General features: G+C 39.7%; 1 protein-coding gene across 1 annotated transcript; it reads left to right on the forward strand.

Annotated features, from left to right (window-relative positions):
• Positions 1-23,073: 23,073 nt before the first annotated feature.
• On the forward strand, positions 23,074-24,351 carry LOC147636462 (zinc finger CCCH domain-containing protein 17-like). The gene has a single exon (XM_086802122.1). It carries the CDS (start codon positions 23,074-23,076, stop codon positions 24,349-24,351), a length of 1,278 nt encoding a protein of 425 aa, XP_086658248.1.
• The last annotated feature ends 2,282 nt before the right edge of the window (positions 24,352-26,633 follow it).

Below are 26,633 nucleotides of genomic sequence, written 5' to 3' on the forward strand. Positions count from 1 at the left end.
TCATAATTTGTTCATAATGACAGAGGGACTTTATATCATCATTTGTTCATAATGACAGAGGGACTATATCATAATTTGTTCATTTTTATAAAGTAAAACAATGCCATGCTCATTAGATCAATTAGACCCCATGTGTTTATGATTTTTTTATTGACACCCCAAACAAAGACTTGGACACTTATTTAAATTTAATCCACATATAGTTGATCATTTAGGTATATCAATAAGGCCACATAAGGTTGATAGTCATACATAAGATTTGGACAATTGGCCAAATCTATAGCATTTACACCCATGACATAGATTTGAACAAGTGACAATTTAGAAATTCACGTCCATCTATAAGATTTGACCACTAGCATTACCCACACTTAACATAGATTTGAATCTAGGTAATAACACCCATGCACAAGATGTCTACTATCATCTAATGAGATTTAGACAACGGACCAAATCCAACATTCAAATCTATCCAAATATGTGAACAACTAACTATATGATCAAATTTAATTCTATGTACTTAGAGATATATCGGGTCTTTAAGAGTAATGAAATCATGTGTTTGTGATTTTCTAATTGAGTTTTAGTCAATTGACTTAATGTCTTCTATCTTTTCTTTTCCCTATAACATGCATGCACAAGACGTTATCTAGTGAGATTTGGATAACTAACTAAATCCAACATTCAAAACCATTCACAATATGTGGAAAATTGATCATATTACCAAATTTGATTTTTTTGTAGTGAAAAATATATATAATATTGTGAGTTATATGTGTGTGATTTTTTAATTGTGTTTTGGTCGATTAACATGTCTTTCATCTTGTTTTTTTGACAGATAAAGTATATCACAAATGTGTTAACAAAGATAATGACAACATAGGATTGGATATAAGGAATATGACAAGACAAATTTCTGTAATACTGGATTTGAATGGATTATTGTTAGAATGTTGCTTCACGAAGTCAAATAAGCATACAAGCTTACGTTGTTGGAAACAATGGATTGTACTTCGTCTAGGATGCATAGAGTTTTCAGCCATTCTATTCATAAAGTTCCATGTTGGGATATGGTCCACAGCTTTGCATAGAAATGTGGTGCATATGGTGGAAACTCTAGAATTACATCTAGGGAGACAATTGCCATTTTTTATTTTGTGGGGACAAGAGCACTGTTATGTCTATGATTGTGAGAAGATATTTTGGCTAGAAAATATGGGTGTGGAGGCCATGTTCAAACCCCTCAAAAAGGCTTGGCACCATTGTAATACACAATGCTATGTAACAAGGAAAGTTCTCATTGATGATAGTCTATACAACGGATGTGCAAGTCCACCAGAGAATTGCATTTTTCCACCCAAATTTGATATTAATGCATATAACAACACATTGGAAGACATACAGATACTTGTTCCACTTGACATTCATACAATGATTTCTTTTTATAGATATGGATGGTTGCAATCCAACAAGGACATACCTTGTATGAACACTTTCAACATGTGATTATAGAGTGGGAGGAGATGTACAAGGATGAATCCAAGGAATATGTAACCTCAGCATGTGATGAAAATGACGTATTCAGTTCATGCCAAGGTGTTATTAAACATGCAGCACGTGATCCTGAAGTTACATTTTCAAGAACAATACACTCTCCTCCATCAACTCTAAGTATTGCTCAAAGATATTGAAAAAAATACCACCAGTGTCAAAACTAAGTGAAATGGTTGTAATGCACTATGCCAAACAACTAGGTTATAAGAAAAGATTCATCATAGGAGCTGTAGCTAAGGGTTTCATATCATAACTCCAAGCATACTACAAGTGTAAACACTAATTGGGTTCTTTTATATTGTTTATCCTAGTGTAAACACTAATGATTATGAAATTTTGTTATTTTTAGCAGTAAGGATATTTGAAGTTTCTCCACTTTGCCTTCGCGACCATTTACAACCATATCATTGGCCAGTTCAAAATGGTGAAGTATTTTACATTAATGAGGTTTCTTTCATGGTTAAGAACTCGACAATTGTGGGTGCTAGTCAAGGGCTATTCATCCAATCAAGTGTTCCTCTTGGGGCCGAGCGTTGTTGCACTATTGTGGATCTAAATTTATTCATGAGATGAATGGAATTTGTCGTGTTCCATGCACCCCAGATCAAGGAGATACTCCATTCTTGAGGACCCAACAATTGACATTGAAGAGGAGGATTGAGTTTATATAGTAGATGATGTTCAAGATAGAAATGTGGCAGGTTACATAAATAGTTGTAGGGGTTCCAATGAGAAAGGAAATGTGAGATACGTGTTTTCTCCATCTTTGCCACCTTGGCATAAATAAACTCACATGTCAATCAATAACCTTGAATATGGATATGTTTATGTTGAATCTATATGTAACCTCAAGGCAGGAGATGAGCTCTTTGTCGACTATGAGTTTTGATTGCAATGTGTTATCAATATTAAGTTTCCATCATTTGTCATTATGTTTCATTAAATCTATTTTGCAAAATGAGAATTGGTCCTTTATGGTTATGGCAATTTGTAAGTGTTATTGTTAAGGCATTATCTTTAATAATTGGTCTATCTACAACTATATTTGTATGACCGTTGGTCCTTTATAGTCATGGCAATTTGTAAGTATCATTGTTAAGGCCTTATCTTTAATGATCAATCATTTTTTCTATCTCCATTATTAACTTTGGCTCACTTACAAACAAATATGATAATTGATACCATATTGGTAATTATATAAATGGACATAAGGATGTAATCAAGTTGACACACTCAATGATTAGTAATGTTCATAGATGTAATGTTGAGTTCATGGAAGTGAAGATATTTGTGAACTAAGGATATTGGTAGCTATATGAATAGACATAAGGATTGCATCAAGTTGACACACTCAATGATTGAGTAATGTTCGTGGATGTAATGTTGAGTTCATGGAAATGAAGATATTTATGAACTTTGAGTTTGGAGTAGGGCATGTTCTCCTTGTTTTTGCAAAGGGTTTGTCATTAATTAATAACTTTGATGAATTAATCAAAAAGTCATTTTCTATATTTTTTGCTGTATTGTTGAGGCAACATGATGAATGTGATCACAAAATTTGTGGTATACAATGTGCATTTTAAATAAAGCATTCCTATAAGATTGTCACCTTAAATATGATATAATTTGAGTATTGTAAGCCTCACTATCACAAATATACACTTTGGAGAAAATAAGTTAATACATTTTATTAACCTATTATTGGCTAATTTATCCTAAACATATGAAAATGAAAATTGGGATTTTTCCAAATTTCACGTTTTTGCTCCTTGACAATTGCCATGCCTGTATAGAGAGGGAACTTGTTGGGAAAAGCTAACCCCATAACAATATGGCTTGCACCAACATGTACAACAAGATAGCTCATATACACAAAACAAAAAATAAATAAAAAGGAAAAAAAAGACGATGAGAAAACAAAAATTAAATAAAGAGAGAGAGAGAGAGAGAGAGAGAGAGAGAGAGAGAGAGAGAGAGAGAATACATGTAAGTCTATCTTATATTACTTTTATTACAATAAGCCTTGAGCATGGAATTTTTATCATGGATTGATACGGATGCCCCTATCCTAGACACGGATTGTATAGATTGGTACTATAGGACTTAAGTATTCCCCTGTTCTCCAAACTCGCTCGTATTATTTTTATGCATATTAGGATTGTGATGTTGTGGAACTACCTTTGTTGACTTATTTTTCATACAGTTTCACTGCATTGCACCATGTCTTTCTTGTGAGTGTCACATGGTCTCTCCACCATGTCCTACTTATGATGGCATTATAGAACTTACTTTAGGTTCTATGGGACGGGACTCCTTCAGTCCTTGGTAGGAGAAACCCTATAACAACATGATGATTTAAGTGTGCTCTACCCAGTCCATGGGCCGTATCAAGTAAGGACTACCAAGATGAACATAGACAAAGGAAATATATTATACACTCACACCATCATTCTATGAAATAATGTTGCCAACCATTTGTCCCTTTTGGAGCATAGTGGGTGATTTCCTTGATAGCTTAGAAAGAGGTAGCTACTTAGATCACTTTCCTATAATACCCATGCTATTTATAGTCAGCATGCACTCAAACCGTTGCCCCATACCCCAAGGAGGCATATCTATTAAATACAGTCCATGATAAGGAGGGTGACCCTAGTGAAGCTGATTCGGACCTAGTGCATGAGTTATAGCTATCTGAGGAACGAACTGTTATGATGAGATTGACGATTTTTACAGGTTCAGCAGGATGCAACCACAAAAAAAGTCTACATAATACACGATGCAATTCTACAAGAGCAACTCCAAACCATATGATCAACCAGCTGCATTTAAAACCAATCCTCACATGTCACTATTTTTTTGTGTGTTTAATTAAGTGCCTATTTGTGTTTCATATGATTGGTTCAAATTTCCTCTAGTTATTATTTGAATGAACATTAGTGCTTGATTCCTCTCTTAGAAATGGTTCTATTTCAATCTTTACCTAGACTGATCTTAAGGTATGCCAAAGGAGTATGCCGAGTACTCCACCTTCTTTTAGTGTGTCTTCTCTAGTTAGAGTGTAGCCTTCTAGATGAGTTACGAAGATGAGGATAATTTTATTTGAAAAAAATACAAATCTAGAGTCTAAGAAAAAGGAAAAAAAAGAAGAAATAAAAGAGAAGAACCAAGAAGATAACCATCACCATGTTAGATCTTGGTAGGTCTTTTGGTTCTTAGTACTGGTGCCTCGGGGCCATAGCCTTGACCTTCATGGGATGGGACCTTGTGTCCAAAAAGTGATAATAAAAGACTAAGGCCATCATCATAATCAGGAGATACTTAGCAGTTCTTAGATACTCTTGAAACGAAGGTCTCTGGGCCATTACTTTGGTCTCTCTACAAGGTGGTGCCTTATTACTACTTATTTATTTTGGATTTTTTAAGACTTTATAAATAAATCACTTAGGAATTTTACTTATAAGGATAGACTCTAGCTTGAGATGGGTTCACGTAAGTGATAATGTGTTGAGACTAAGGCCATAATCATAGCTGTATTCTTAAATAAGTTTTAGTTTGATAGAATTTGGACCAACTTTAATATTAATGCTTGTAATACTTAAGGAAATTCGAGAAATCATAAACAAAGTTTCATGCATGTTTAAGTATTATATCATTCTTAAAGTTGTATTATTTTCAATAAGAACACTTTATTAGTTGTTGCCATGTTATGCAAATCTTGCCAAACTTCTCGACACATTCCGACAAGATCCACCTATCCTGCATGCAATGTCAACTCATCTTCATCGACACATTTTGAGGATGGAATTTACATCAAGAAGAGGGGGATGTTAACCCTCATTGGAGACCTCTTTTGATGCCAGCCACACTCCATCATTTTCACCTCTTTTAACCATGAATGTTAGAAGGTCAAATTCACATAAAACAATTGTAATGTATTATTTTACGTGCATGATCACCCATTTGTATATGAAAGGCGCACCATGGGATAGCTTAATGAAGGGTACCAATGAGTATAAGGTTTACACTAGTGTAAACGGTCTAGGAAGGCCTCGTACCTAATTTTTAGCTTTGGCAACCTAAATGGTGTAAACCCAAAAAACCAAGGAGATAAGGCAAAATGCAACCGGAACTCCTCATTCTCTCTTGCATTCTGTCGTTCTATGTGCCTTTGTCCCATATGCAAACAACTTCAAATCAAATGTTTCTTTAAGGGGCATTACAAAGGGTCTAGTAATGTAAGCCATTTCAAAAAGGAACATCATCACAGGGAAAGTATGTTGAGATTCAAGCTCGATGTCAGTGTGAGCCAGCTATGCTATGTGCTGGCATGTTAGGTAGGAACATGTGTGAGACATAAATGACCGCGTGTCTAGCTAGTCATAGTGTGTGGACATTAGCTAGGGTTAGATGTGTGTGGACACAACTCATAGTGTTGTGTGTATTATGGATTATGGCTTTGTGCATTGTGTGAGAAGGGAGATGGCTTCCCTCTATGGTTAGGGTTTGCAATATACATTAGGGTTTGCTCCTGTGTGTGTGTCTCCTCCCCCTCTACCGTTCTTTCAACATGGTATCAGAGCCTTGTGCTGTTTATTAGGGTTTATGAGTGAGTGAGTGAAGAGGGAGAAGAAGCTGTGAAGCTTGCCATTGAAGCTGTGAAGCTTGGAGCACACCGAATACTATCAGATCTGAGAGCTTGGCCTACCGGGTAAGGTCTTCTAAACATCCTTGAGCGGATTGCAGGTGATTCAGGCAAAAACAAAGCAAATCAAAGCAAAGCAAATTTCTGGTTTTTGAAACTTTCCATTAAAGCTTGGAAGCATTGATGTATGGTAGAAATACATGTAAATCTGGCAAAACAAACATGTATCTGACAAGGAGATATGTATTGGCAACCCCTATGCAAGCCCTATACTGATTTTGGAGCAATTTGAATGCATTTGAATGAGTGGATTTACTGGTTTTTGAGCTCTCACAAAACAGAGAAAAAGGAGTCAAGATTTGATGCATTTGGAGCGTGGTTTTGGCTAAAATCCAACCATTGATTGGTTGCACACATACCCAAGTGTGTTGGGCACCTATATTCATCTTCAATTAACACTTTAACAACTCCCAAACCCTCCTACAGCAAGCAGCGCAGCTCCAACAGAGAAACAGGGCAGAAAATTGATCATTTTGGTACGAGGAGGTCGATTCCCACTTAGTTGCTTGGTATATTTCACAATTTCTTTAGCAATTGGTTGCTATACACATTGGAGAAGAGGGCTACATGGTTGGTTTGATCAATTATGCTTAATTGAGCTGGAAATGAGCTGATTAAACAAGTTGTCCACTGGTTGCAGAGAAACAGAGCAATTTTAATTGAGCAATTAATCTTTGGTCTTATACAATTGGACAAATTCCTCTTACATGGAGTTAGTGGACACTATTACTAAGCTAATGAATGCCTGGTTGCTCAACTTGGACAAATATTGAAGAAATTAGAGCCATTTTACTACTGGTTTTTCTGGTTTTTTTTCAAAACAGAGAAAGGGGTTTTCAAAAATTGATATGTACACATGTCAAATGGTGTTGATACTCTACATTGAGATTGTTTAGGTGTCAATACAAGTTACCCATACTTGATTGTACCACTACATTGTGATTTGGAGCCTCGGAAGGCGCATCAAAGCAGGGTATCTCGAACTGCGTGAGCCAGTTCATCTTGGATGCATACAAGTTGATTTTCTACATCAAATTTGAAGATTGGTGGTTACTTTGGAGTATCTGGAACACTCATTGGAGTGTGGTTGAGCTAAGGAAGGCTCATTTACAGATTTGGAATTGTGCAGAAGGTGTTTTGCATTGAGCAAACATGTCGGATAATCCAGTACAGATTATTGGTGAAAAGCTGGATAGGAAGAACTTCCAGGCATGGAAGTACAGGATAAAAAGTTTCTTGAAAGGAAAAGGATTTTGGAACCTCATTACAGGTGCTGAGCCAGAGCCTGAGCTACCCCAACAACCTACAAAGCAGCAGGTTATTGCTCATAAGCAATGGTCAGAAAGAGAATTCAAAGTGTTGCATTATCTGTCTATATGTATTTCTGATGCTATGCTCATACACATACAGGATGCTGAGAATCCCAAAGATCCATGGGATACTTTAGTAAAGATGTTTGATACAGACATGAGTGCTCGCAAGTCTCAGTTGCGACAGCAGATACATATTGTGAAGAGGAATAGAAGGAGCATACATGATTATGTGCAAGAAATAAAGAAGTTTGCAGATGCATTGGCAACAATAAATGCCCCCATGCCTGATGATGATTTGGTGGATATTACCTTGCGTGGTCTTGGCAAGGAATATAAATCTTTTGCCCCATCTATCTTAGTGAGGAGTACAGGTTTACCAGACTTTGATGAGTTGGTTTCACTCTTACTTGTTGAGGAAATCAAACTCAGTGATTCCTTTCTGGATGCATCTACTAGCCATGATGATAATGGCAGAAATCAGGCTTTCTATTCTCAGAGAGGCTTTAGAGGCAGGGGGAGATTTGCATCACGTGGCCGTGGTGGTAATGGTCGTGGATGGCAGGACAGGTCATCACAACAGAATTTTCAGCCCACATATGGTGCTAGAGGTGGTCGTGGATATGCACCTCAGAGAGGCAGAGGTAACCCCCGTGGTGGTAGAGGACGTTGGCAAGGCCAACAAACATCTATGCAAGATGTTGAATGCCATTATTGTGGGAAATATGGTCATATGGCGAGAGATTGTTTTCGCAAACAGAATGATTTGAGAGGGGGTAGAGCACAACGTGGTGGTCATTATGGTGGAAATTATGCACAACATGGTGGTGGAAATTATGCATCAAGCAGTAATGATGGCACTGCAAATCATTTGTTCGCCATGAAACATGTTGGATCGATGATGACAAATGCTGAAAATGATGATACTTGGTATATGGATTCTGGAGCATCAAACCATATGACATGTCATGGTGAATGGTTTGAGCATATGAAGCCTATGGATGTGAAAGGCTATGTGGAGACAGGTGATGATACCCAGCATGCCATTACACATGTTGGAAGTGTACCATTGGTTATGCACAATGGTCAAACAAAATCTATGTCTGATGTATTGTATATGCCTTCTATCACAAAGAGCTTGGCCTCAGTTGGTCAAATGGTGGAACAGGGATTACAGGTTCGTTTCAACGAGCATGGTTGCTTCGTTGAGGATTTCAAACATGGATGTAGAGTCATTGCTAAAGGCAAGAAAGAAGGCAGGTTGTTTAAGCTGGATGCTGGAATTCCTGAGTTAAAATCAGCCATGTTCTCCAAAAGCAGAAATGTGGTACAGGACATTGATATGTGGCATAAGAGGATTGGACATGTCAATATTCAAAGGTTAAAGAACATGCAGACAAGAGGCATTGTCAGTGGATTGCCCAGATTCAAGTATGATGGGCATGTGCATGTTTGTGAAGCCTGTCAGTTTGTGAAGCCTGTCAGTTTGGAAAGCATGCAAGGATGCGGTTTCCTAGAGAAGGAAATATGAGTAGCAGGCCACTTGAGATAGTACATAGTGATGTATGGGGTCCTGCACAAAACCCATCTATCAAAGGCAGTTTATACTATGTAACATTCATTGATGATTTCAGCAGGATGACATGGATATACTTTCTCAGAGAGAAGAGTGAAGTATTGGAAAAGTTCGTGGATTTCAAAGCTTTTGCAGAAAAGCAATATGGCTGTTGGATTAAATGTTTAAGGACAGATGGAGGTGGTGAATACACCTCAAAGGCTTTTGAGCATTTCTTGAGGAAGCATGGAATAAGAAGACAATTAACTTGCAAGTATACACCTCAGCAGAATGGTGTGGCTGAGAGAAAGAATAGAGTCATATGTGAAGTGGCTAGGGCGATGCTCAATGAAAAGAGCATGCCAGATTATTATTGGGCAGAAGCTTGTGCTACTGCAATGTATATACTGAACAAAACACCTACAGCAGCCATTCATGGAAGCACGCCAGAGATGCGGCTTACAGGTTATAGGCCAGACATTGGACACCTCAAAGTTTTTGGATGCATAGCTTATGTACATGTGCCTGATGAAAGAAGAAGAAGGAAGTTGGATCCTAAGGCAGAAAAATGTGTATTTGTTGGATATGCACAGGATCAAAAGGCATACAAATATTACAACCCACAAACTAGACAAGTGGTCATCTCACGAGATGTGGTGTTTGATGAGCTTGCTAGTTGGTACAAAGCAAAGGATGAGGGTGTCATTGAGTCACTTGAAGCAGATGTGCCTGTGAACTTGCCACAAGCAAGTTCTAGTTCTACTACTATGTCTGGGCCAGCAGCAGCAGCAGAAGCTGAGAGTAGTACTGTACGTCCATGGTCAAGACGTTTGAGGCATGAGAGTGTGAGCACTGGGAGTAGTGCTATGGATAAAGGAAAGAAGAAGGTCGAAGGAATTGGAATCACAGGCTATGAGTCATCTAGTTCAGAGAGTTTGGATGAGGAGCTTGGCATACCTGTCTTACGCACACCTGGTGCTAGACAGGATAGATATGTGCCACCACATGCTAGAGTTACAGGTGTACAGAGTGACCCGCATGCATTGCGGAGATCCCAGAGAGTCAGATATCCAGTTGACAGATTGACATATCGAGATTTTGCTATGCACTATGCATATATGACATCTATGGTGAAGCATGTGGAACCTACATGCTATACAGAAGCTATTAGAGAGCATGAATGGGAGAAAGCAATGGATGTTGAGATGGACGCATTGGTCCATAATGACACATGGGACTTGGTTGCATTACCAAAGGACAAGAATGTTATTGGATGTAAATGGGTTTACAAAGTGAAGTGCAAATCTGATGGTTCTATTGAGAGACATAAAGCAAGATTGGTAGCAAAGGGTTATGCACAGACCCAAGGTTTGGACTATGATGAAACCTTTAGTCCAGTGGCTAAGATGGGCACAGTGAGAGCAGTCATTGCTATGGCTGCAGCTAATGGCTGGGAAATGCATCAAATGGATGTCAAGAATGCATTTCTAAATGGAGATCTACAAGAGGAAGTGTATATGGCATAGCCAGAAGGGTATATACACCCAAGATATCCCACTCATGTATGCAGATTGAAAAAGGCATTATATGGTTTGAAGCAAGCACCTCGTGCTTGGAGTGATAAGATGAGCAGATATCTTATCTCACTTGGTTTTCAGATTTCTACAGCAGATTCTTCACTCTATGTGAAGAAGACAGAGCATGGGATTGTTTTACTTGTCATCTATGTGGATGATTTGATTATCACAGGTGATCATGGTGCAGATGTGATGCATGTCAAGAAAGCTTTGAGTGGGCTATTTGACATGAAAGATCTTGGTGAGTTGAGATACTTCCTTGGAATTGAAGTGGTCAAAGATCATGCAGGTACATGGTTAGTACAACGCCAATATGCATTGGATATGTTGGCAAAGTATGGCATGACAGGGTGTAAGCCTATGAGTACACCTTTAGAGCAAAATGTGAAGTTGCGGGCTGATTATGGTGATGAATTGGATGATCCATCTATGTACAGAAAGATGGTTGGTGGTCTCATTTATATGACTATCACATGCCCAGATTTGAGTTATGCTGTGGGGCTAGTAAGCCAGTTTATGTAGAGCCCCAGGAAACCACATTTGGATGCAGTGAGACGCATCATGCGATATGTGAAGACCACTGCACATTATGGTCTACTTTATGAGAGTGGTAAAAGCTTGGATATATATGGCTACACAGATGCTGATTGGGCAGGTAGCTCATATGACAGGAGATCTACTAGTGGTTATGCTTTTACACTTCGAAGTACTGTGGTGAGTTGGAGTAGCAAGAAGCAACCTACAGTTGCTTTATCTAGTACACAGAGGCTGAATACAGGGGTGCAGCCATTGCTACTTGTGAGGCAGTATGGTTAAAGAGTCTCTTGACAGATTTGTGTGAGCCTATTGATGGCAAAGTTGTCATTCATTGTGACAACATGAGTAGTATACAGTTGGCAAAGAATCCAGTGTTTCATGCGAGGACCAAACACATAGAGGTCCATTATCACTTTGTAAGAGAAAAGGTGCTGGAAGGTACAGTTGATCTATAGTATGTGAAGACTGATGAGTAGGTGGCAAACATCTCTACAAAGCCACTTAGCAGGGAGAAGTTTGAGTACTTCCGTACTATGTTGGGAGTACATGGGATGAGCTTGAAGGGGAGTGTTGAGAGTCTTGATATCCCAAGCTCATCTACATCTTCATCGGCAGTACATCATGAGCTTGAGAGGGGCTGTTGAGATTCAAGCTCGATGTCAGTGTGAGCCAGCTATGCTATGTGCTGGCATGTTAGGTAGGAACATGTGTGAGACATAAATGACCGCGTGTCCAGCTGGTCATAGTGCTGGTCATAGTGTGTGGACATTAGCTAGGGTTAGATGTGTGTGGACACAACTCATAGTGTTGTGTATATTATGGATTATGGCTTTGTGCATTGTGTGAGAAGGGAGATGGCTTCCCTCTATGGTTAGGGTTTACAATATACATTAGGGTTTGCTCCTGTGTGTGTGTCTCCTCCCCCTCTACCGTTCTTTCAACAAAGTAAAGGCATCATGATGAGAAAGAATGTATTAAACATTTGATTAATATGATCATGAGTGTGTCCCACACAAGAAAGTCATCTTTCACCTTTTCAAATATCCCAAGATGAACCAACATAATCAGTACCCTAGAACAATTTGATTTTTGTTTTCCCACACTGTGTTGTCAAGCTAAACATATAGCACCTTTGGCAACACCTTCCCAAGATGAAATTACCAAATGAATTATCGTAATTGGAAAATTGAGATCATTGTGCACATTGGGGTATGTAAAAGGCAAGACCTTGGCATGCACTCGACCACAAGGCAACCAACCAAATGCATTTGTACAAGAGCCTCCAGATGACTAACATTATTTGATAGCCTTGATGAGAAATGACGCAAGTAGGATTTCTTTTGGTCCATTCCATCAATAACCAACCTGATGTACATAGGTGGAAGATGAGGCACACTACATGCTTAGCTGCATGACGTACTATGAGATACGGAGGATTCCCCTACCTCTTCCATGAGGGGTCTCGTCCACTCACACAAAGTGATGCAATTTGATGATCACAAATTCTGGACATGTACTTACTAGAGCTCATACGTCATATATAGCAATTATCACAGATGATGCAAACCCCAAGCTGGAGGATTTCGAAATACAACCAGATTGGAGAAAAGAGTACCTCACAATCCTGAAATATAGCCATGAATATATGTGTGCACCACCAACTCAAAGAGTAGATCCCTTGTACATGCCACTGAAGAGAAGATGGACACCTTTGGAGTTTCAAGAGGCAAAGAAATGAGATTCACATGTATGTTATAACTTCCCCATCTTCATGCCCGCCACATTTACAGATATAGGAGAGAAAAGGAAGCAAATGCTGAATTGGGCATGGCGCCGTATCCAAGACCCAGCAATAGTGGCTAGCATTCGATTCCTAAAATTGCTCGTGGTCTTGATAGATCAACCCAAGGGGAGGTATGATGGATATGGTGCTAATCAACTACAGTTCAACATGAATCAAGGACCATGTAACAGAGGCATGATGTTGTATTATCATCGCCTAAGGTGTTTACTAGCCTATATGCATGTCACATTCGAAGACATGGTTAACACTGGGTTCTCGAGATCACATGCTGCATTCAGAAGAACCCTAAAAAAGCTTCAGTCACACCGTAACTTCTATTGTCATGAGTTCGGCGACCAGGTCTTTCAACCTCGGTAATAGGTTTTGGGAACAGAACCTACATCAAGTAGGGGAGGATGTTAATCCCATCTTGGATTAACAAATATGCTCCTTCATTTAAGGACATTAATAAGTATCATGCAAAGGCACTATAAAAGTTGTCCATTATGAAATATTGGCCACCCAAGCCTTAGTTAAGTAAGTTTTAGGCACCCAAGTGTAAATAAGGGCCAATTGTATATTAGGGATTTTCTCATAATGAATGAATACAATTCCCCTTTGTGCTATAGAGAGCTCTTGCTTTTGTCTTGGGAGAGAGATTGAGAGGGAGCATTCTAGCACTTGTGCCTCCTCTAGACTTGTATGTTGCATGCTTGTATTGAGGAGTGAGAGAGAGTGATTTCCTTATGTGGTGGTGTGAGCAACTCTACGGTGACAGCGTGGAGGTGGAGCTTGGAGGATTGGAGCTTCTCAAGTGAGCTTGGAGACCTCAAAGGACACAAGTTCAAAGCATTGGTAAGTTCCCTATGACAGTTGTGTTCTATTGCTCTTCCCTAAGGTGAATTCATTGAGTTCCCTCTTGGAGGTGTGGTAGCCCATAACAGCATTGTTGCTATAGGATTTTCCTTTCTTTAGCTTCTTGTTGATCTTGAGCTTTCTTTAATTCTACTTTATCCTTGGCTGCCTTTTTATCATGTGCGACCCAAAAGGCTTCCTTGGTAAGAGGACCATAATACTTTTTGAATTTACTACCACTAAGGAAGCTAATGGTTTCAACCTTGTCAAGGTTTTCGACATGCATTGTACCTTGAGGTGTTATTTCACAAACTCGAAATGGTCATTTTCTGGTATATTTTAGTTTCTTTTTTACATTGCAAACTCCATACACAAGTACAAGGTCTCCCTCATTTCCTTATCCTTGAGATTATTATCAAACCACTTTTTTCATAGATCCTTTTCTGTTAATATGTTTTGCATAGTAATTTGTCTTTCTTCCTCTAGTTGTTCAAGAATGAATAGTTGATTGGGCAACATGTTACCCTCAAGTCTCACTACTACCCTTAAGCTGGGTATCATGAATTCTCAGGGCATTATCACTTCAATCCCGTACACCATCTTAAATCGTGTGCAACCAATTTCAGCTTTGTAAGAGGTTTGGTAAGCCCATAAAGCTGTTGTGAGCTTGAATTCCCAATCATTGCATTGAACTTCAACGGTTTTTGTCAATATGGAAATGAGGACTTTGTTGGTGCTCTGAGCTTCACCATTTGGCGGGTAGTATGGAGTAGACTTGTAGTGTGAGATCATGAACGTTGTGGTGAGATGTTGGATTACATCATTTATAAAGTGTTTTCCTTGGTCACTCACTAGCTCAAAAGGACAACCAAAGAGGATAATGATATTCTCATAAAGAAACTTAGTTGTGGCCACAACATCCACTTTTTGTGAGCTCTTGCTTTAGCCCATTTAGTGACATAGCCTGTAGCTATTGAAATGTACCTTGCTTGGGTACTACTACGTACAGCTGAACTTGTACAACTGAACTTATGGGTCCCACAAAGTCAATGCCCCATTTCATAAAGGATTCTAGAACTTTAATAGGATGCAAGGACATTATGTTCTTCTTTTATGGTTTAGCCATCATGGGCACTCATCACATCCTCTGACCATACAGAAGGGTACCATTTAAAGGGGGTGTTCACAATTTAATAGATAAAGGGTATGTTTTATGCATGAAAAATTTACATATAAGGGATTTTCAAAATAGGCCTTGAACACATGTGATACATAGGATTTACTTATAGTGAACCCCCCGAGAATAAAGAAAACAAATTAATTGGGATTTGGTAGTAAGGTTTGGGTGGGGTTTTGCACTACAGCCACTATCAGGTTATTGGTCAGGATGTGCACATGGATTTCCACATGCATAGGGCTCGTGTGTACGGCAACACTAGGTGGTGTGGCCTTGGAGCTAACTTCCACTCCCTCAACCCCAAATTGATATGCCGCTTGGTTAGGTGCAAAGGTTGCAATCAAAGCCGAAGCCCTGAAGTAATTAGTCGTATGACCTATTAAGCTAGTGGAGGGTCTAGTGTTTAATGTTTAGGTGCAGATTTATCCCCCATTGTCTAGTACCCCTTCTATTGATTCCAGATTAGAGGAAGTGTCATTGCTTGTTGAGAGTCTCAGGCCATGTACCACATTGAACCTCATTCTTGAAGAGGGTCCCGAGATAAAGGTGGTTGATAAGAGCCTACTTGGGTCGATGCGATTTCCTCTAAATCCATATCTAAAATGTGCCCAAATTGTAGGGTGAAAGCGTGGAATATTGGCTCAAAAGTTCTGTCCATAGACACCAACTATTGAGCTATCACTAGAAACATAGTTAACATATTTGTGTGTGAAAGCATGGAATGGTGGTTCAATAGTTGTCGTCCATGGACACCAACTATTGAGCTATCACTAGAAACATAGTTAAAATATTAGTGTGTCAAAAGGACTTGAAAAAGTAGTAAAACTAAAGGAAAATGGGAAAAAAGAAACGAACTAAAATGGTCTCACGACTTCACCACTCTGAGAAGTGATTACGGGCCTCTCTCTCTCTCTCTCTCCCTCTATTCTCTATGTTGCTAATAAGTCTCCATGTGACTTTCTGTGTGGTCCTCTCTCTCTCTCTCTCTCTCTCTCTCTCTCTCTCTCTCTCTCTCTCTCTCTCTCTCTCTCTCTCTCTCTCTCAATTCTTTGTGCTGCTGTAGAGAAGTGCTAAGAGGTTCAGAGAATTACTATTGAAGCACCTTATATTGGTAGTCTAGGTACTCTCTCTCTCTCTCTCTCTCTCTCTCTCTCTAAATTCTTTATACAGAGAAGTGCTAAGCGGTGAAGAGAATTCCTATTGAAGCACCTTATATTAGTAGTCTAGGTACTCTCTCTCTCTCTCTCTCTCTCTCTCTCTCTCTCTCTCTCTCTCTCTCTCTCTCTCTCTCTCTCTCTCACATACACACACACACACACACACACACACATTGATTTTTATCTATGGAAGGACTACATTTAGTGGAAGCTAGCAACTCACAACAATAAGGGATGCACATTATGGAAGTTGATTATTCATAACATATCCATGCTATTAAAGCAAGTTCATTACTGGAATAGGAATTAGATAATTATTCACAAGGATACCTTTTTGGAGACTTTCCAAATTAGCCATTGGTCAGGGAAGGATTTTCAACTGAGCCACATGGAACACAAATCTTTGAGGCAACACTTGTGCACGCACAAGAGAATTCTAAAAGAAAACAATATCTTAACAAGGATGAAGTTGGCTCAATGAGGAAGTATGAAACACATGTCAAGCGAAAGACATATGTTGGTAGCGACTTGGCTACAAGCAATACATTGAGCATCCGGTGCACTTACTTGGTTAATCTCAGGTATAAACATATCTCATACCATATCTTCAGTTTTATTCATTGTAGACACAATATTGTACATACCACATGGTATTGCCTATGAGCTATCTAGCTGTATCTGTCATATATAGCATTGTCAGTGCTAGTGCACAAACATTGAGGAATAGCTCTATTGGTGCATGTCTTTGTGCTATATAGCCCAAAAACTTTTGCTAAAATGTGCTATGAGCTACACATAATACATATAGCATGCATATTTGCTTCATTGGACAACCTTTATGGTGCATATGTCCTTGTGATATATAGGAGAGATAGTCTCCCATATATAGCTATGCTGCTAAAGCTCTGTGGGCTATACAATAAATAAACTAGCTATATAGCATATTGACTTTGAATATAGAGGTGTTATAATTATTACCAATGAGTTAATAACCATTAGGGGAAATTTGGACTCAACTTTGGGCCTTTTTCCTCTAGAGAGAGAAAGGTATTCAACTAATAGGAAGAGAACCACCATAACGGAACTTTTGATAGTTAGATGTTTTTCATATATTCTTTATTGAATATATTGTTATTAAAGAAATACTAAATGCATTTGACCACACTTTATAATGTCATTTCTTTAATATATATGAAAATTAGAGTGTTGTCAGCTCATTTAATAAATCTCAACTCATTTAATGAACGGTTTTCAATCTAAAAATTTCCCTTGTTCAGCTCATTTAATAAAAGTTCTTTTTTCCTCTAAAAATTTGAAATGTTCTCTTCGAAATTCCTAGCTTATTTAATGAATGGATTTCCCTCTAAAAATTTTACATGTTTTGGAGGTTATCTCTTCTTCCATCTCATCTTCTTCCATCTTCTTACATCTGCTTTTATTTTCTATATGCTTCCATGGAAACCAAACGTTCCAGGTGTTCTTGCTGCTCTACTAGAGCTATTATAGTATACAATAGTTTTGATATGGATAATCAAAGGTGGATTCCCACGACAATCTCTATTGGTAGTTGGATTATGTTGCAGACGAGGAAGCGAGTTCATCAATACTTACAAAGGCATAGTTCAAGATTTCAAACTCTTTGACACAGGTAGGTGCATTAAGGAAGTCCTTATACAACATGCCTACATGCACTTAGAAGTGCATCTACAACGTTTGCCTAACGGAATCCCACTCCATAGACCAAAATTGTAAGTAAAGTGTTTCATTTCTATAATTATGCTTCTCTTGTATTTGTCTGTATAGATATATATCCTTCAAACTTGGTTGACTGGCAGCCTATAGATAGTATTGTGGGAATCTTCGATGTTTTTCATGCATCTATTGGGTGGTGAGAAACTATACAAAGAAACATCAAGCAAGTCTTTGTTGGCAGAGAGAGGAGTTTTCTTTTATAATGAATTTTACACGGCACCTCATAGTGTTACAGGTTATGGATCTTTGAAAGTTATACCATTGCCTTCATTCGATATTCCAAAATGGCCAATATGAACAGCAGAAACAAGTGAGTGCTTTAGATTAAAGATATACCAAGACGTGCAGAGGTGTATAAGACCAAATGTAGCAAGTCATCAGATGAAAATCGTTGTCTTTATGCCATTGCATGTTTTTGTCGACTTTTTTTATGACGAGGGGGTCAAAAAAATAGCGTCAATGTTTATCTGTAAATCAGAGAAATGTTTGGATTTCTTAGGTCAAAATTGGGATGTGAAAGAATTAAATGGGGTTACCTGCAAAATCCATAGGAAATCTATTGTCTGTAAATATACGATTGGCTCCCAGAATTTTATTTTGGCCTTTCATTATATGAGATGGCATTATGTCAATGGAAAACTTGTAGCAATTAATCAGGACTTGGAGGATGACATTGAAAATACATTGATGTTATTAGAGGTATGATTTGAACATGAGCTCTTGACAGCACTCAATATGAGGTCAAACATCTCACTACATCAAGTGAGAACAGACTTGGCAAATGAGGATGACCTACAAGTTCTTGATGATTATGTGTTCAAGTAAAACGACCATAAGGTATGTTTTTCAATCTAACCTCGAAAAAGTATTCATTTCATAACTATGCCATAATCATTATTACTTATATACATTACTTTGATTTTTGGAAATATGTACCAAGGAGAAAAGAAAGGACCATTCAATGTAAAGACATTACAAGGAAGCAAGTTTTTGTGGTGCAAACGGCCATCACATAGAGATAAATGAAGATAAATGTATTTTTGACTAGTTACATCAATCATGACAACATTTTGTATTTCTCAGAGCAATAGAAACTAAGACAAATATTCTACATTTTCTTATTGGATGTTTAAAATATTGATAGCATGTTCTTATTTTTTTCTACAAGGCGTGCTATTGGGTGTGGGAAGATTCTTGTTGTTGGGGCAGTGAAGCTTGTCGTTGAGCGGGTGCTTGCTCTTCGGGACACTCTTGAGGTGGTTGCTCTGCCAAATGCTCTTGGGGGACGGGAAGGCTGCTCTTCTCTCGAACAGAAGCTTGCTGTCGTTATGGGATTGAAGCTTGACTTTGCGTAGTTTGCTATTATTGGGAACTCGAAGCTTCCAAATTGACGTCTTCAGATCCATCAAATTCTGGAAGCTCGACAACCAACCTGTGGACTTGTGTTCGGGGGTATTGCCATGGCGGTGGTCCTGGTCCCGCGGCCGTGGTGGAGGGGGCACAAACGCAATAGGGATATTGGGCGGTCTACTATGAATGTTGATAATAATATGCTCAATGGTCTCTTCCCTGAACAACCCTAAATCCACATCGGAGTATTCTGATAATCGTGGATTCTACAAAAAGCCAAAAAAAAAAGACGTGTGCCGTCAAAGAATGAGGAAGGAAAGTAAGATGTCATTTAAAAAAAAGGAGCATGCCTACATTTTTTGCGGGCAATGAGAGAACTAAGTGTAGCAACAACTTTGCGTTGTAGCACACCCTCCAACCGCAACTATGGCCATCAGTTATTCTAACTGATCTGCACGAAACAATACTGTTGTCAATACTAAAAGTTCTCTAGCTAATTCTCCTTCTCTCTCTCTCTCTCTCTCTCTCTCTCTCTCTCCCCAACTCGTTACGATATATAAATAATGATTGTGTGGCCTTACTGTCTCACGGTGCCATGGAATTCTTCACCTGAATTGGCCAAGTAACAAGTCTTGGATTCCATATCGTAAAGGATCAAACTCCAGTGTGAACTGCAATTAGGAGTATCAGAAGTAACATCAAAAATATATAGTAAATTTAGGTCATAATACTAAGACTATAAATGAGATTGCATGTCACTTACTCTTCATTGTATGTCATTAGAATTATTTGAGCTACATCAAAATTTATCGGACTAAACCATGGACATACATCAACCAATGAAGTATGTTATGCAGTAAGAACTGAAGAAAGGAGGGAATCTACAATATATACACGATTTTAAACATCGAATGGGAGATTTGATATAATGAAACTGCACAAGAAAATTACATTATATTAGTTACTTTGGACAAGCAAGCCACTTTACAATTAAGATGATGACAAGGACGTAGGAAACCTTAGAACTGCTATGATAATTCTATCGTTGATCTCCCTTGAAACATTGGATAAAACATCAATCTCCTCTGCATTGAAAGAGAAAAATTACACGGTGTCTTGCACCGAAGTCTAACTTGAAACGAGGGGACAAAATAACTTAAAGCTCTAACATTCGACTTATGCATTTCCTGAATAGCCGCTTTCTTCAACCGCAATTCTTGGAGCTCCTGCATCCTGGCTTGGTCTCCAATCCTTTGTGCGTTGAGCCTTGTGTCACGAGAATGACTAGGCTCTGTCACTTCTATGAGCTTAACTTTCTTCGTCAAAGGAGGGATTTCCAAAATTCATTTCATTCTCGTCTCACTAAAGTAGGACGGGCTCCAACGTACGGTCATATCTGAACCTGAGCAAACGAAGCGAGTTCATGTCTTTCGGCATCAGTGATTCTGTGTGCATGCGCGGCAAGGACGTAGCTATCCTGAAAAAACTCGACAAGCCAGTCTTCCATAGCCTCTTGCAAACATCCTAGAGCAGAGGCCTGCCAACGCATATTAATGCCAAAATCTTCCCATATCGACTGGACTACGCACTGGAATGGTAACTTTGGAACCACGCAATGCATATGTTTCTCCACCTTCTTTAGTTTAAGAAGGACGGATCTATGTTGGTCGTATCTGCGTCTCTTCATTGAGCACAATGCAAACATTTTCTTTCCCGAACTAGCTTCTTTACCTACTTTAGGATCATTTGTAGATGAGTCTTCTTCGTATGCGCCATCTGAAAAAATAGTCATAATGTTACATGATAAGTTTCTCAATAAATACATAGGACAATAAAATAGCAACAAATCACTACAACGCGATTTGGGCATATTAGATACAATCACAACACAATCCTCACGTTGTAGTGATTTATCACGCTTAGCGCTTCAAAACACAAAATAATACAAAAACTATTGAAAAAGTTAACTTGGATAACGATTTCTCAAATAGACCCTTTCATTTGACAAAATAACACATGAACAATACACCTAACAATATCTAGACGATAAAATAGGTTCAAATCACTACAATGCAATACAGGCACATCAGACCTAATCGTCATACCCTCCTCACGCTGTAGTGATTTCTTGCACAAAGCATTTCATTTCACAAAGTAAGTCATAAAAATAAGTCATCGATAACATACACGACACAAAACAATGTATAGGACAAGAAAGTATGTCCAAAACATGGTTTGGACATAAGGGAAGCCCATGGGCATGGACATGATCGGGCAAGTGTGGGAGCCCAATCTTAATAAAGTGTGAAAAGGTGGGTAAGTATATAAGTGAACTAATTGTAATTAGGATCAGCTAATCATTTTTACTAATAAAATCATACTTTCTTGGAGCTTCAAGCTTTCCATGGCTATGGCGGTACTCCCTTGGTACATTATGAGTGGATCTTTCTTTCTCTCTTTCTCCATCACTACATCTGCATAGTATATAAAAATTCAATTAAGCTTTAACTTTAAGAGTGGAAATTTTTTATATTTGCAAAGACATCATTAAAGTAGAAAATACAAAGAGCCATAAACTAGTGTTGAAAAGTATTCACTTCAAAGCTTCATACAAATAGAAGATGAAATACACACCATTAAACACCATTAAACATGAAAATAGTTGTATTCATTATCGATGAAATACAAATAGAAGATGAAATACACACCATTAAACATGAAAATAGTTGTATTCATTATTGATGCATACAATTTCTTCATGCATCATTAGGACGTATGCCCCGCAGTCCACCTTTGGGACATAAAAACTCCATGAACCAAAGCATGAAAGAGGGACTTCTCTCCTATGCCCCTCTCCAAATTCAATCAGGATGAAGAGGGAAGGTAATAATGAGAGAGAATATTTATGGCATGTGCACTAACACGATTTTCAAAGCATAGTTTAGAGATGGACACTTGAAATGGTAACTTAAGTGTATCTAAGATGTCCCATGATCTGCGACACTCATTTTAAAAATGATCGTCTACAACTTATCTAAGTACTTTGGGTTTTTTTGATGCGAGCAAATCCTTCATTGCGTATAGTGATCAACAAGTTGGAGAAGCTTTACTTGCTCACAAAAGCAAGGAGTTTTACACTTTATAGGATACATTACAATGTATGTAAACGTTAGAGCTCAGGCCCCACTAACACGAAATTTCAAAGCATAATTTAGAGAAGAGTTCAATGTCTTAATTGAAAATCTAGGAAAAACAAACATTCAATGCATTTTTTAAAGAAGAGTAGTTTATAAATGTCGATCCCGATGATAGGACACAATTTAACATACTAGCTAAAATGTTTATGTAATCATTTTTAATAATTTCTTTAAATAACACAAAAATATTTTTAGATACAAAAGACTTTTTGACAGCTAGCATATATTTTTAAAATGTTATTATAGGGGACGGGTACCACAAAATGAACCCATGTAATTTTAAGATTTAATACTTGTGGTGTCCGAAACAAGTAGTTTCCGGAACATTCTTTTTTTCTTTTTCTTTTTGGGGAGTATAAAGATTTACCAGTTCGTGCAAACTGTAACGCGCCTGGACGCGCAGCTTTTGTGCTATAAAACCCCAGTCCTGTCCTCCTTGTACCTTCGTCATCGCGCCATTGCTCTCCCTCGTTTTTTTCTTGCCCTCATCGCCGCCTGTTTTGCTTGCTTTCATAACCATAGCTCTCAGCTTTTTACCTCATCGCCGCCGAGCTTCCTTCCATAGCCATGGCTGTCGCCGTTAGGCATCACCACCACCACCAGCAGCATCGTCATCCCTTTGCTCCGCCATCCGCAACAGTAGCACCCAGAAGGCACCGCCCACGCGACGTTCCTGTCTGCAGTTTCTGGTTGCAAGGTCGCTGCACTAGGTCGCCTTGCAAGTTCGCCCACGCTCTGCCCGCCGGTTCTTCTCCTCCCGCACCAGCAGCAGCAGAGGTGGCTGCCACAGCACAGCTTCAGCAACAGCTGGGCCCTCGAGTCTGGCGCAGGCCCTCACCAGCAGCGAAAGAGGTCGACTCCGGGAAGCAGCGGCAGAAGACCCTGGATTTCACCAGCACCACGAAAGACGCAGTTTTCCTCACCTGCCTGGCCGGCCACCAGCACTGCGTGACGGGGATCGCCCTCCCGCGGGGCTCCACAAAACTCTACACTGCGGGGCAAGATTCCATGGTGCGTGCATGGGATTGCAGCACAGGCCAATGCACAGAGGCGCTCCCCATGAGGGGCACCGTGGGTTGCCTCTTCAACAGCTACTGTGACCCCGACTGGCTTTTCCTGGGCCTCAGGGACGAGGTGAGGGCCTGGAACCTTCGCAGCAATACCCATCAGAGCCTCCAAGCTGCCGACGGTGGCCAAGTCCTCTCCCTGGCTTCTTGCGGTGATGTTCTTTTGGCGGGCATGGAGAAGGGCGCCATCTTGATGTGGAGGTTTGACCCTGCCACGGTCTCCTTCCTTCCCACTGCCTCCCTCTCCGGTCACAGTGCTTCCGTCGTAACCTTGGAGCCTTCCTGCGACGGCACCAAACTCTTCTACTCCGGCTCTACGGATGGCACAATCAGAGTGTGGGACCTCAATACGGGCAAGTGCTTGCAAGCGCTTCAAAGCCACACGGGGCCTGTCACCAAACTCCTGGCTTGGGAGCAGTATGTGTTCTCTACCTCCCTGGATGGCATCCTTAAGGTGTGGGGGCTCAACACATCTTCTTCCACCCACTCATCACCAGTCTTGCAGCTCCAGTACACCTATCCGCCTGAAGCTGCAAAAGAAGGATGCTCCTCGGTGCTGGCTCTCTGCGGGGTCATTGATCAAGACGACAAACCCATACTCTTCTGTGCCTACAGTGACAGCACAGTCCGCATTTTGGAATTGCCCTCATTCACAGAGAGGGGTGTCTTGTTCACTGCCGATCCCATCCGGGCGATGGACACAGGATCTGCGGGCTTGCTCTTCTTGGGTGGCAGTGATGGGGGAATCACCGTCTGGAGATGGCAGCCAGCCCACTGAACTGATAATGTGGGGCACCTGAGCTCCCTTTGAAAGATTCCAACAACAATTGAGCACACTGCTCCTCCAAAATCTTGTAAAAAAGCGAATGTGAGGCTGATATTAATATAGCAGACAGAATTTCTGCATTTCTTTTGTTACTATTGCCCTGCAATTTGTATTTCTGAGAGAGTGTGCGCGCGCACGTGTGTGTGTGTGTGTGTGTAAGAGAGAGAGAGTAGAATGTTATGCACCTCAGGTCATCATCTTGCTATGCCCTCACTCTTGCATATGAGTCGAATAAGATCTTGACATGGTACTTTTGTGCAGCATGTAGTATAAAATGCATCATTAAAGCCTTGTTTTACTGACTTAACACGTTAGTCCCCCATGACTCATTCTCTTCTGTTATGATGATCCAAGAACCGGCAATAGCCATACAACACTCCGCTCGGGGCATGATCAGGTCATACGAGCCTTGAAGATGTTCTTAAGGATTTCCAGCAGAATCTCAAGGGACATGAACTTCTTGTAGTTATCTGGGGTGATGACAACAGTTCGCTAAATGGTGAGTGGCACACACAGCATGTGATTGAGATAATGCTGCACATGATGGACTGGAGTGCTGGAACTGGATTGAAAAAGATTTTGATGTTGGCACTGCTCTTGATGTGTATACCAAATGCGGCTCAAGCCTCACTTTGCAAAAGTAGACTCTGTTTGACGAGCTTTGAGTTCAAGATGTGGTCTTATGGAATACTTTAATTGCAGGATTTGACCAGTATAGGTGTGGTAAGGAGGCCTTGAACTGTCATGAATGGATGCAAGTTGAGGGTGTCTCACTAGATGCTGTCACCTTTGTTTGTAGCTTGAAAGCTTGTGCCACAGGCAAGGGCCAAGAAATACACGCCGATATTTCTAAGAAAGTATTGGAGAGAGACCTTGTTGGCAACATATTGGTCGATATGTATGCCAAATGCTGCTTTCTTGCGAAAGCATAAGAAGTGTTTGACACGTGTTCAGTCAAGATGCAGGTGCAGTCTCATGGAATGCACTTCTTGCAGGATATGCCCAGCATGGGCATGGTAATAAGGAAGCACTGATTTGTTTTGAACATATGCAACTGCAGGCTGTCTGTCCATATGCTTTCACTTTTACTTGCTGCAGGGTGCCTGTCCATATGTTTTCACTTTTGCTTGTGCTTGAGAGCTTGTGGCAGCATAGGAACCACAGACAAGAAGCTGAAATACATGTTGGGATTTGCAGGAAAAATGGAGCTTGTTGGAAATGTGTCAGTTGACATGTATGCCAAATGTGGCTCACTTGCAGGTTATTAACTGGTTTAACAGGTAGCTATCGAAATGCGTGTTCTTATCATAGGTGACTTGCAATGTGGAAAGACACAACATGGTCTCACCCAGATTTGTGGTCCTGCTAGTTTGCAGTTGTGGCACTGTGGGAGTCGTACATACAACAAGGGTTAATGAATGCGTGATGCGACTACCAAAAAATTGTTCTTGGAAAGCTCTGAGATAGGCATATCCAAAGCTGTACCAATTCAGGTAAACACATCCACATCCACATCCGGTTACACATCCATATCCATTAGTACTTCATATCTGTATCCACATTAATATCCATAGCCATAACCATACTTCTACCCATGTTCATATCCATAATATGTCGTGGGGATCAAGGATGTCTATTGAGACCAGAATGCGGTGCATTTGGTGATGGAGTTGTGCTAGTGGAGAGATCATTGACAGAACAACTACCAAGGGTAATTACACCGACTGGGCAGTGGCAGGCATGTGCAGGACCATTTTCTGTACTTTCCATTGCCTTGGGGCCACACACATCTCTTTACCCAAGAATTCACCCAAATGGACTGGACTGTACTTATATTTGTGGTTTTCCTTAAGGAAGCAGCATGCTTATTGTTGACGCATGGGCTGGTGGACTGTTTGCCAGATTTTCTGCCTATGTGGAGACCTCTAGCTACTCGAGTTTGCCTTCATACCTTGCGTATTCACTATAATAAGACGGAATGAGTGAGGCCCAGCCCCCACTTCTATAGGGCTGGCGGTCCAAATTACAAGTAGACAGTTAGCTAGCTAACATGAACCAAATCAAATTAAGATAAGCAACGCATCTTTAAATTCGCGCCAACTTCAAATGGTGAAGCTCCAAACTTTGTGAGGATGATATTTTTTAATACCAAGAATTTTCTCATGATAATACCAGAAAATATCATAATTTACGACCTTGAGAATATTATAATTTACGACCTTTCAATCCTTTGT

This window comes from Cibotium barometz, chromosome 8, assembly GCF_041138505.1.
Source record: "Cibotium barometz isolate CiBa-2024 chromosome 8, ASM4113850v1, whole genome shotgun sequence".
NCBI classification, from domain to species: domain Eukaryota; kingdom Viridiplantae; phylum Streptophyta; class Polypodiopsida; order Cyatheales; family Cibotiaceae; genus Cibotium; species Cibotium barometz.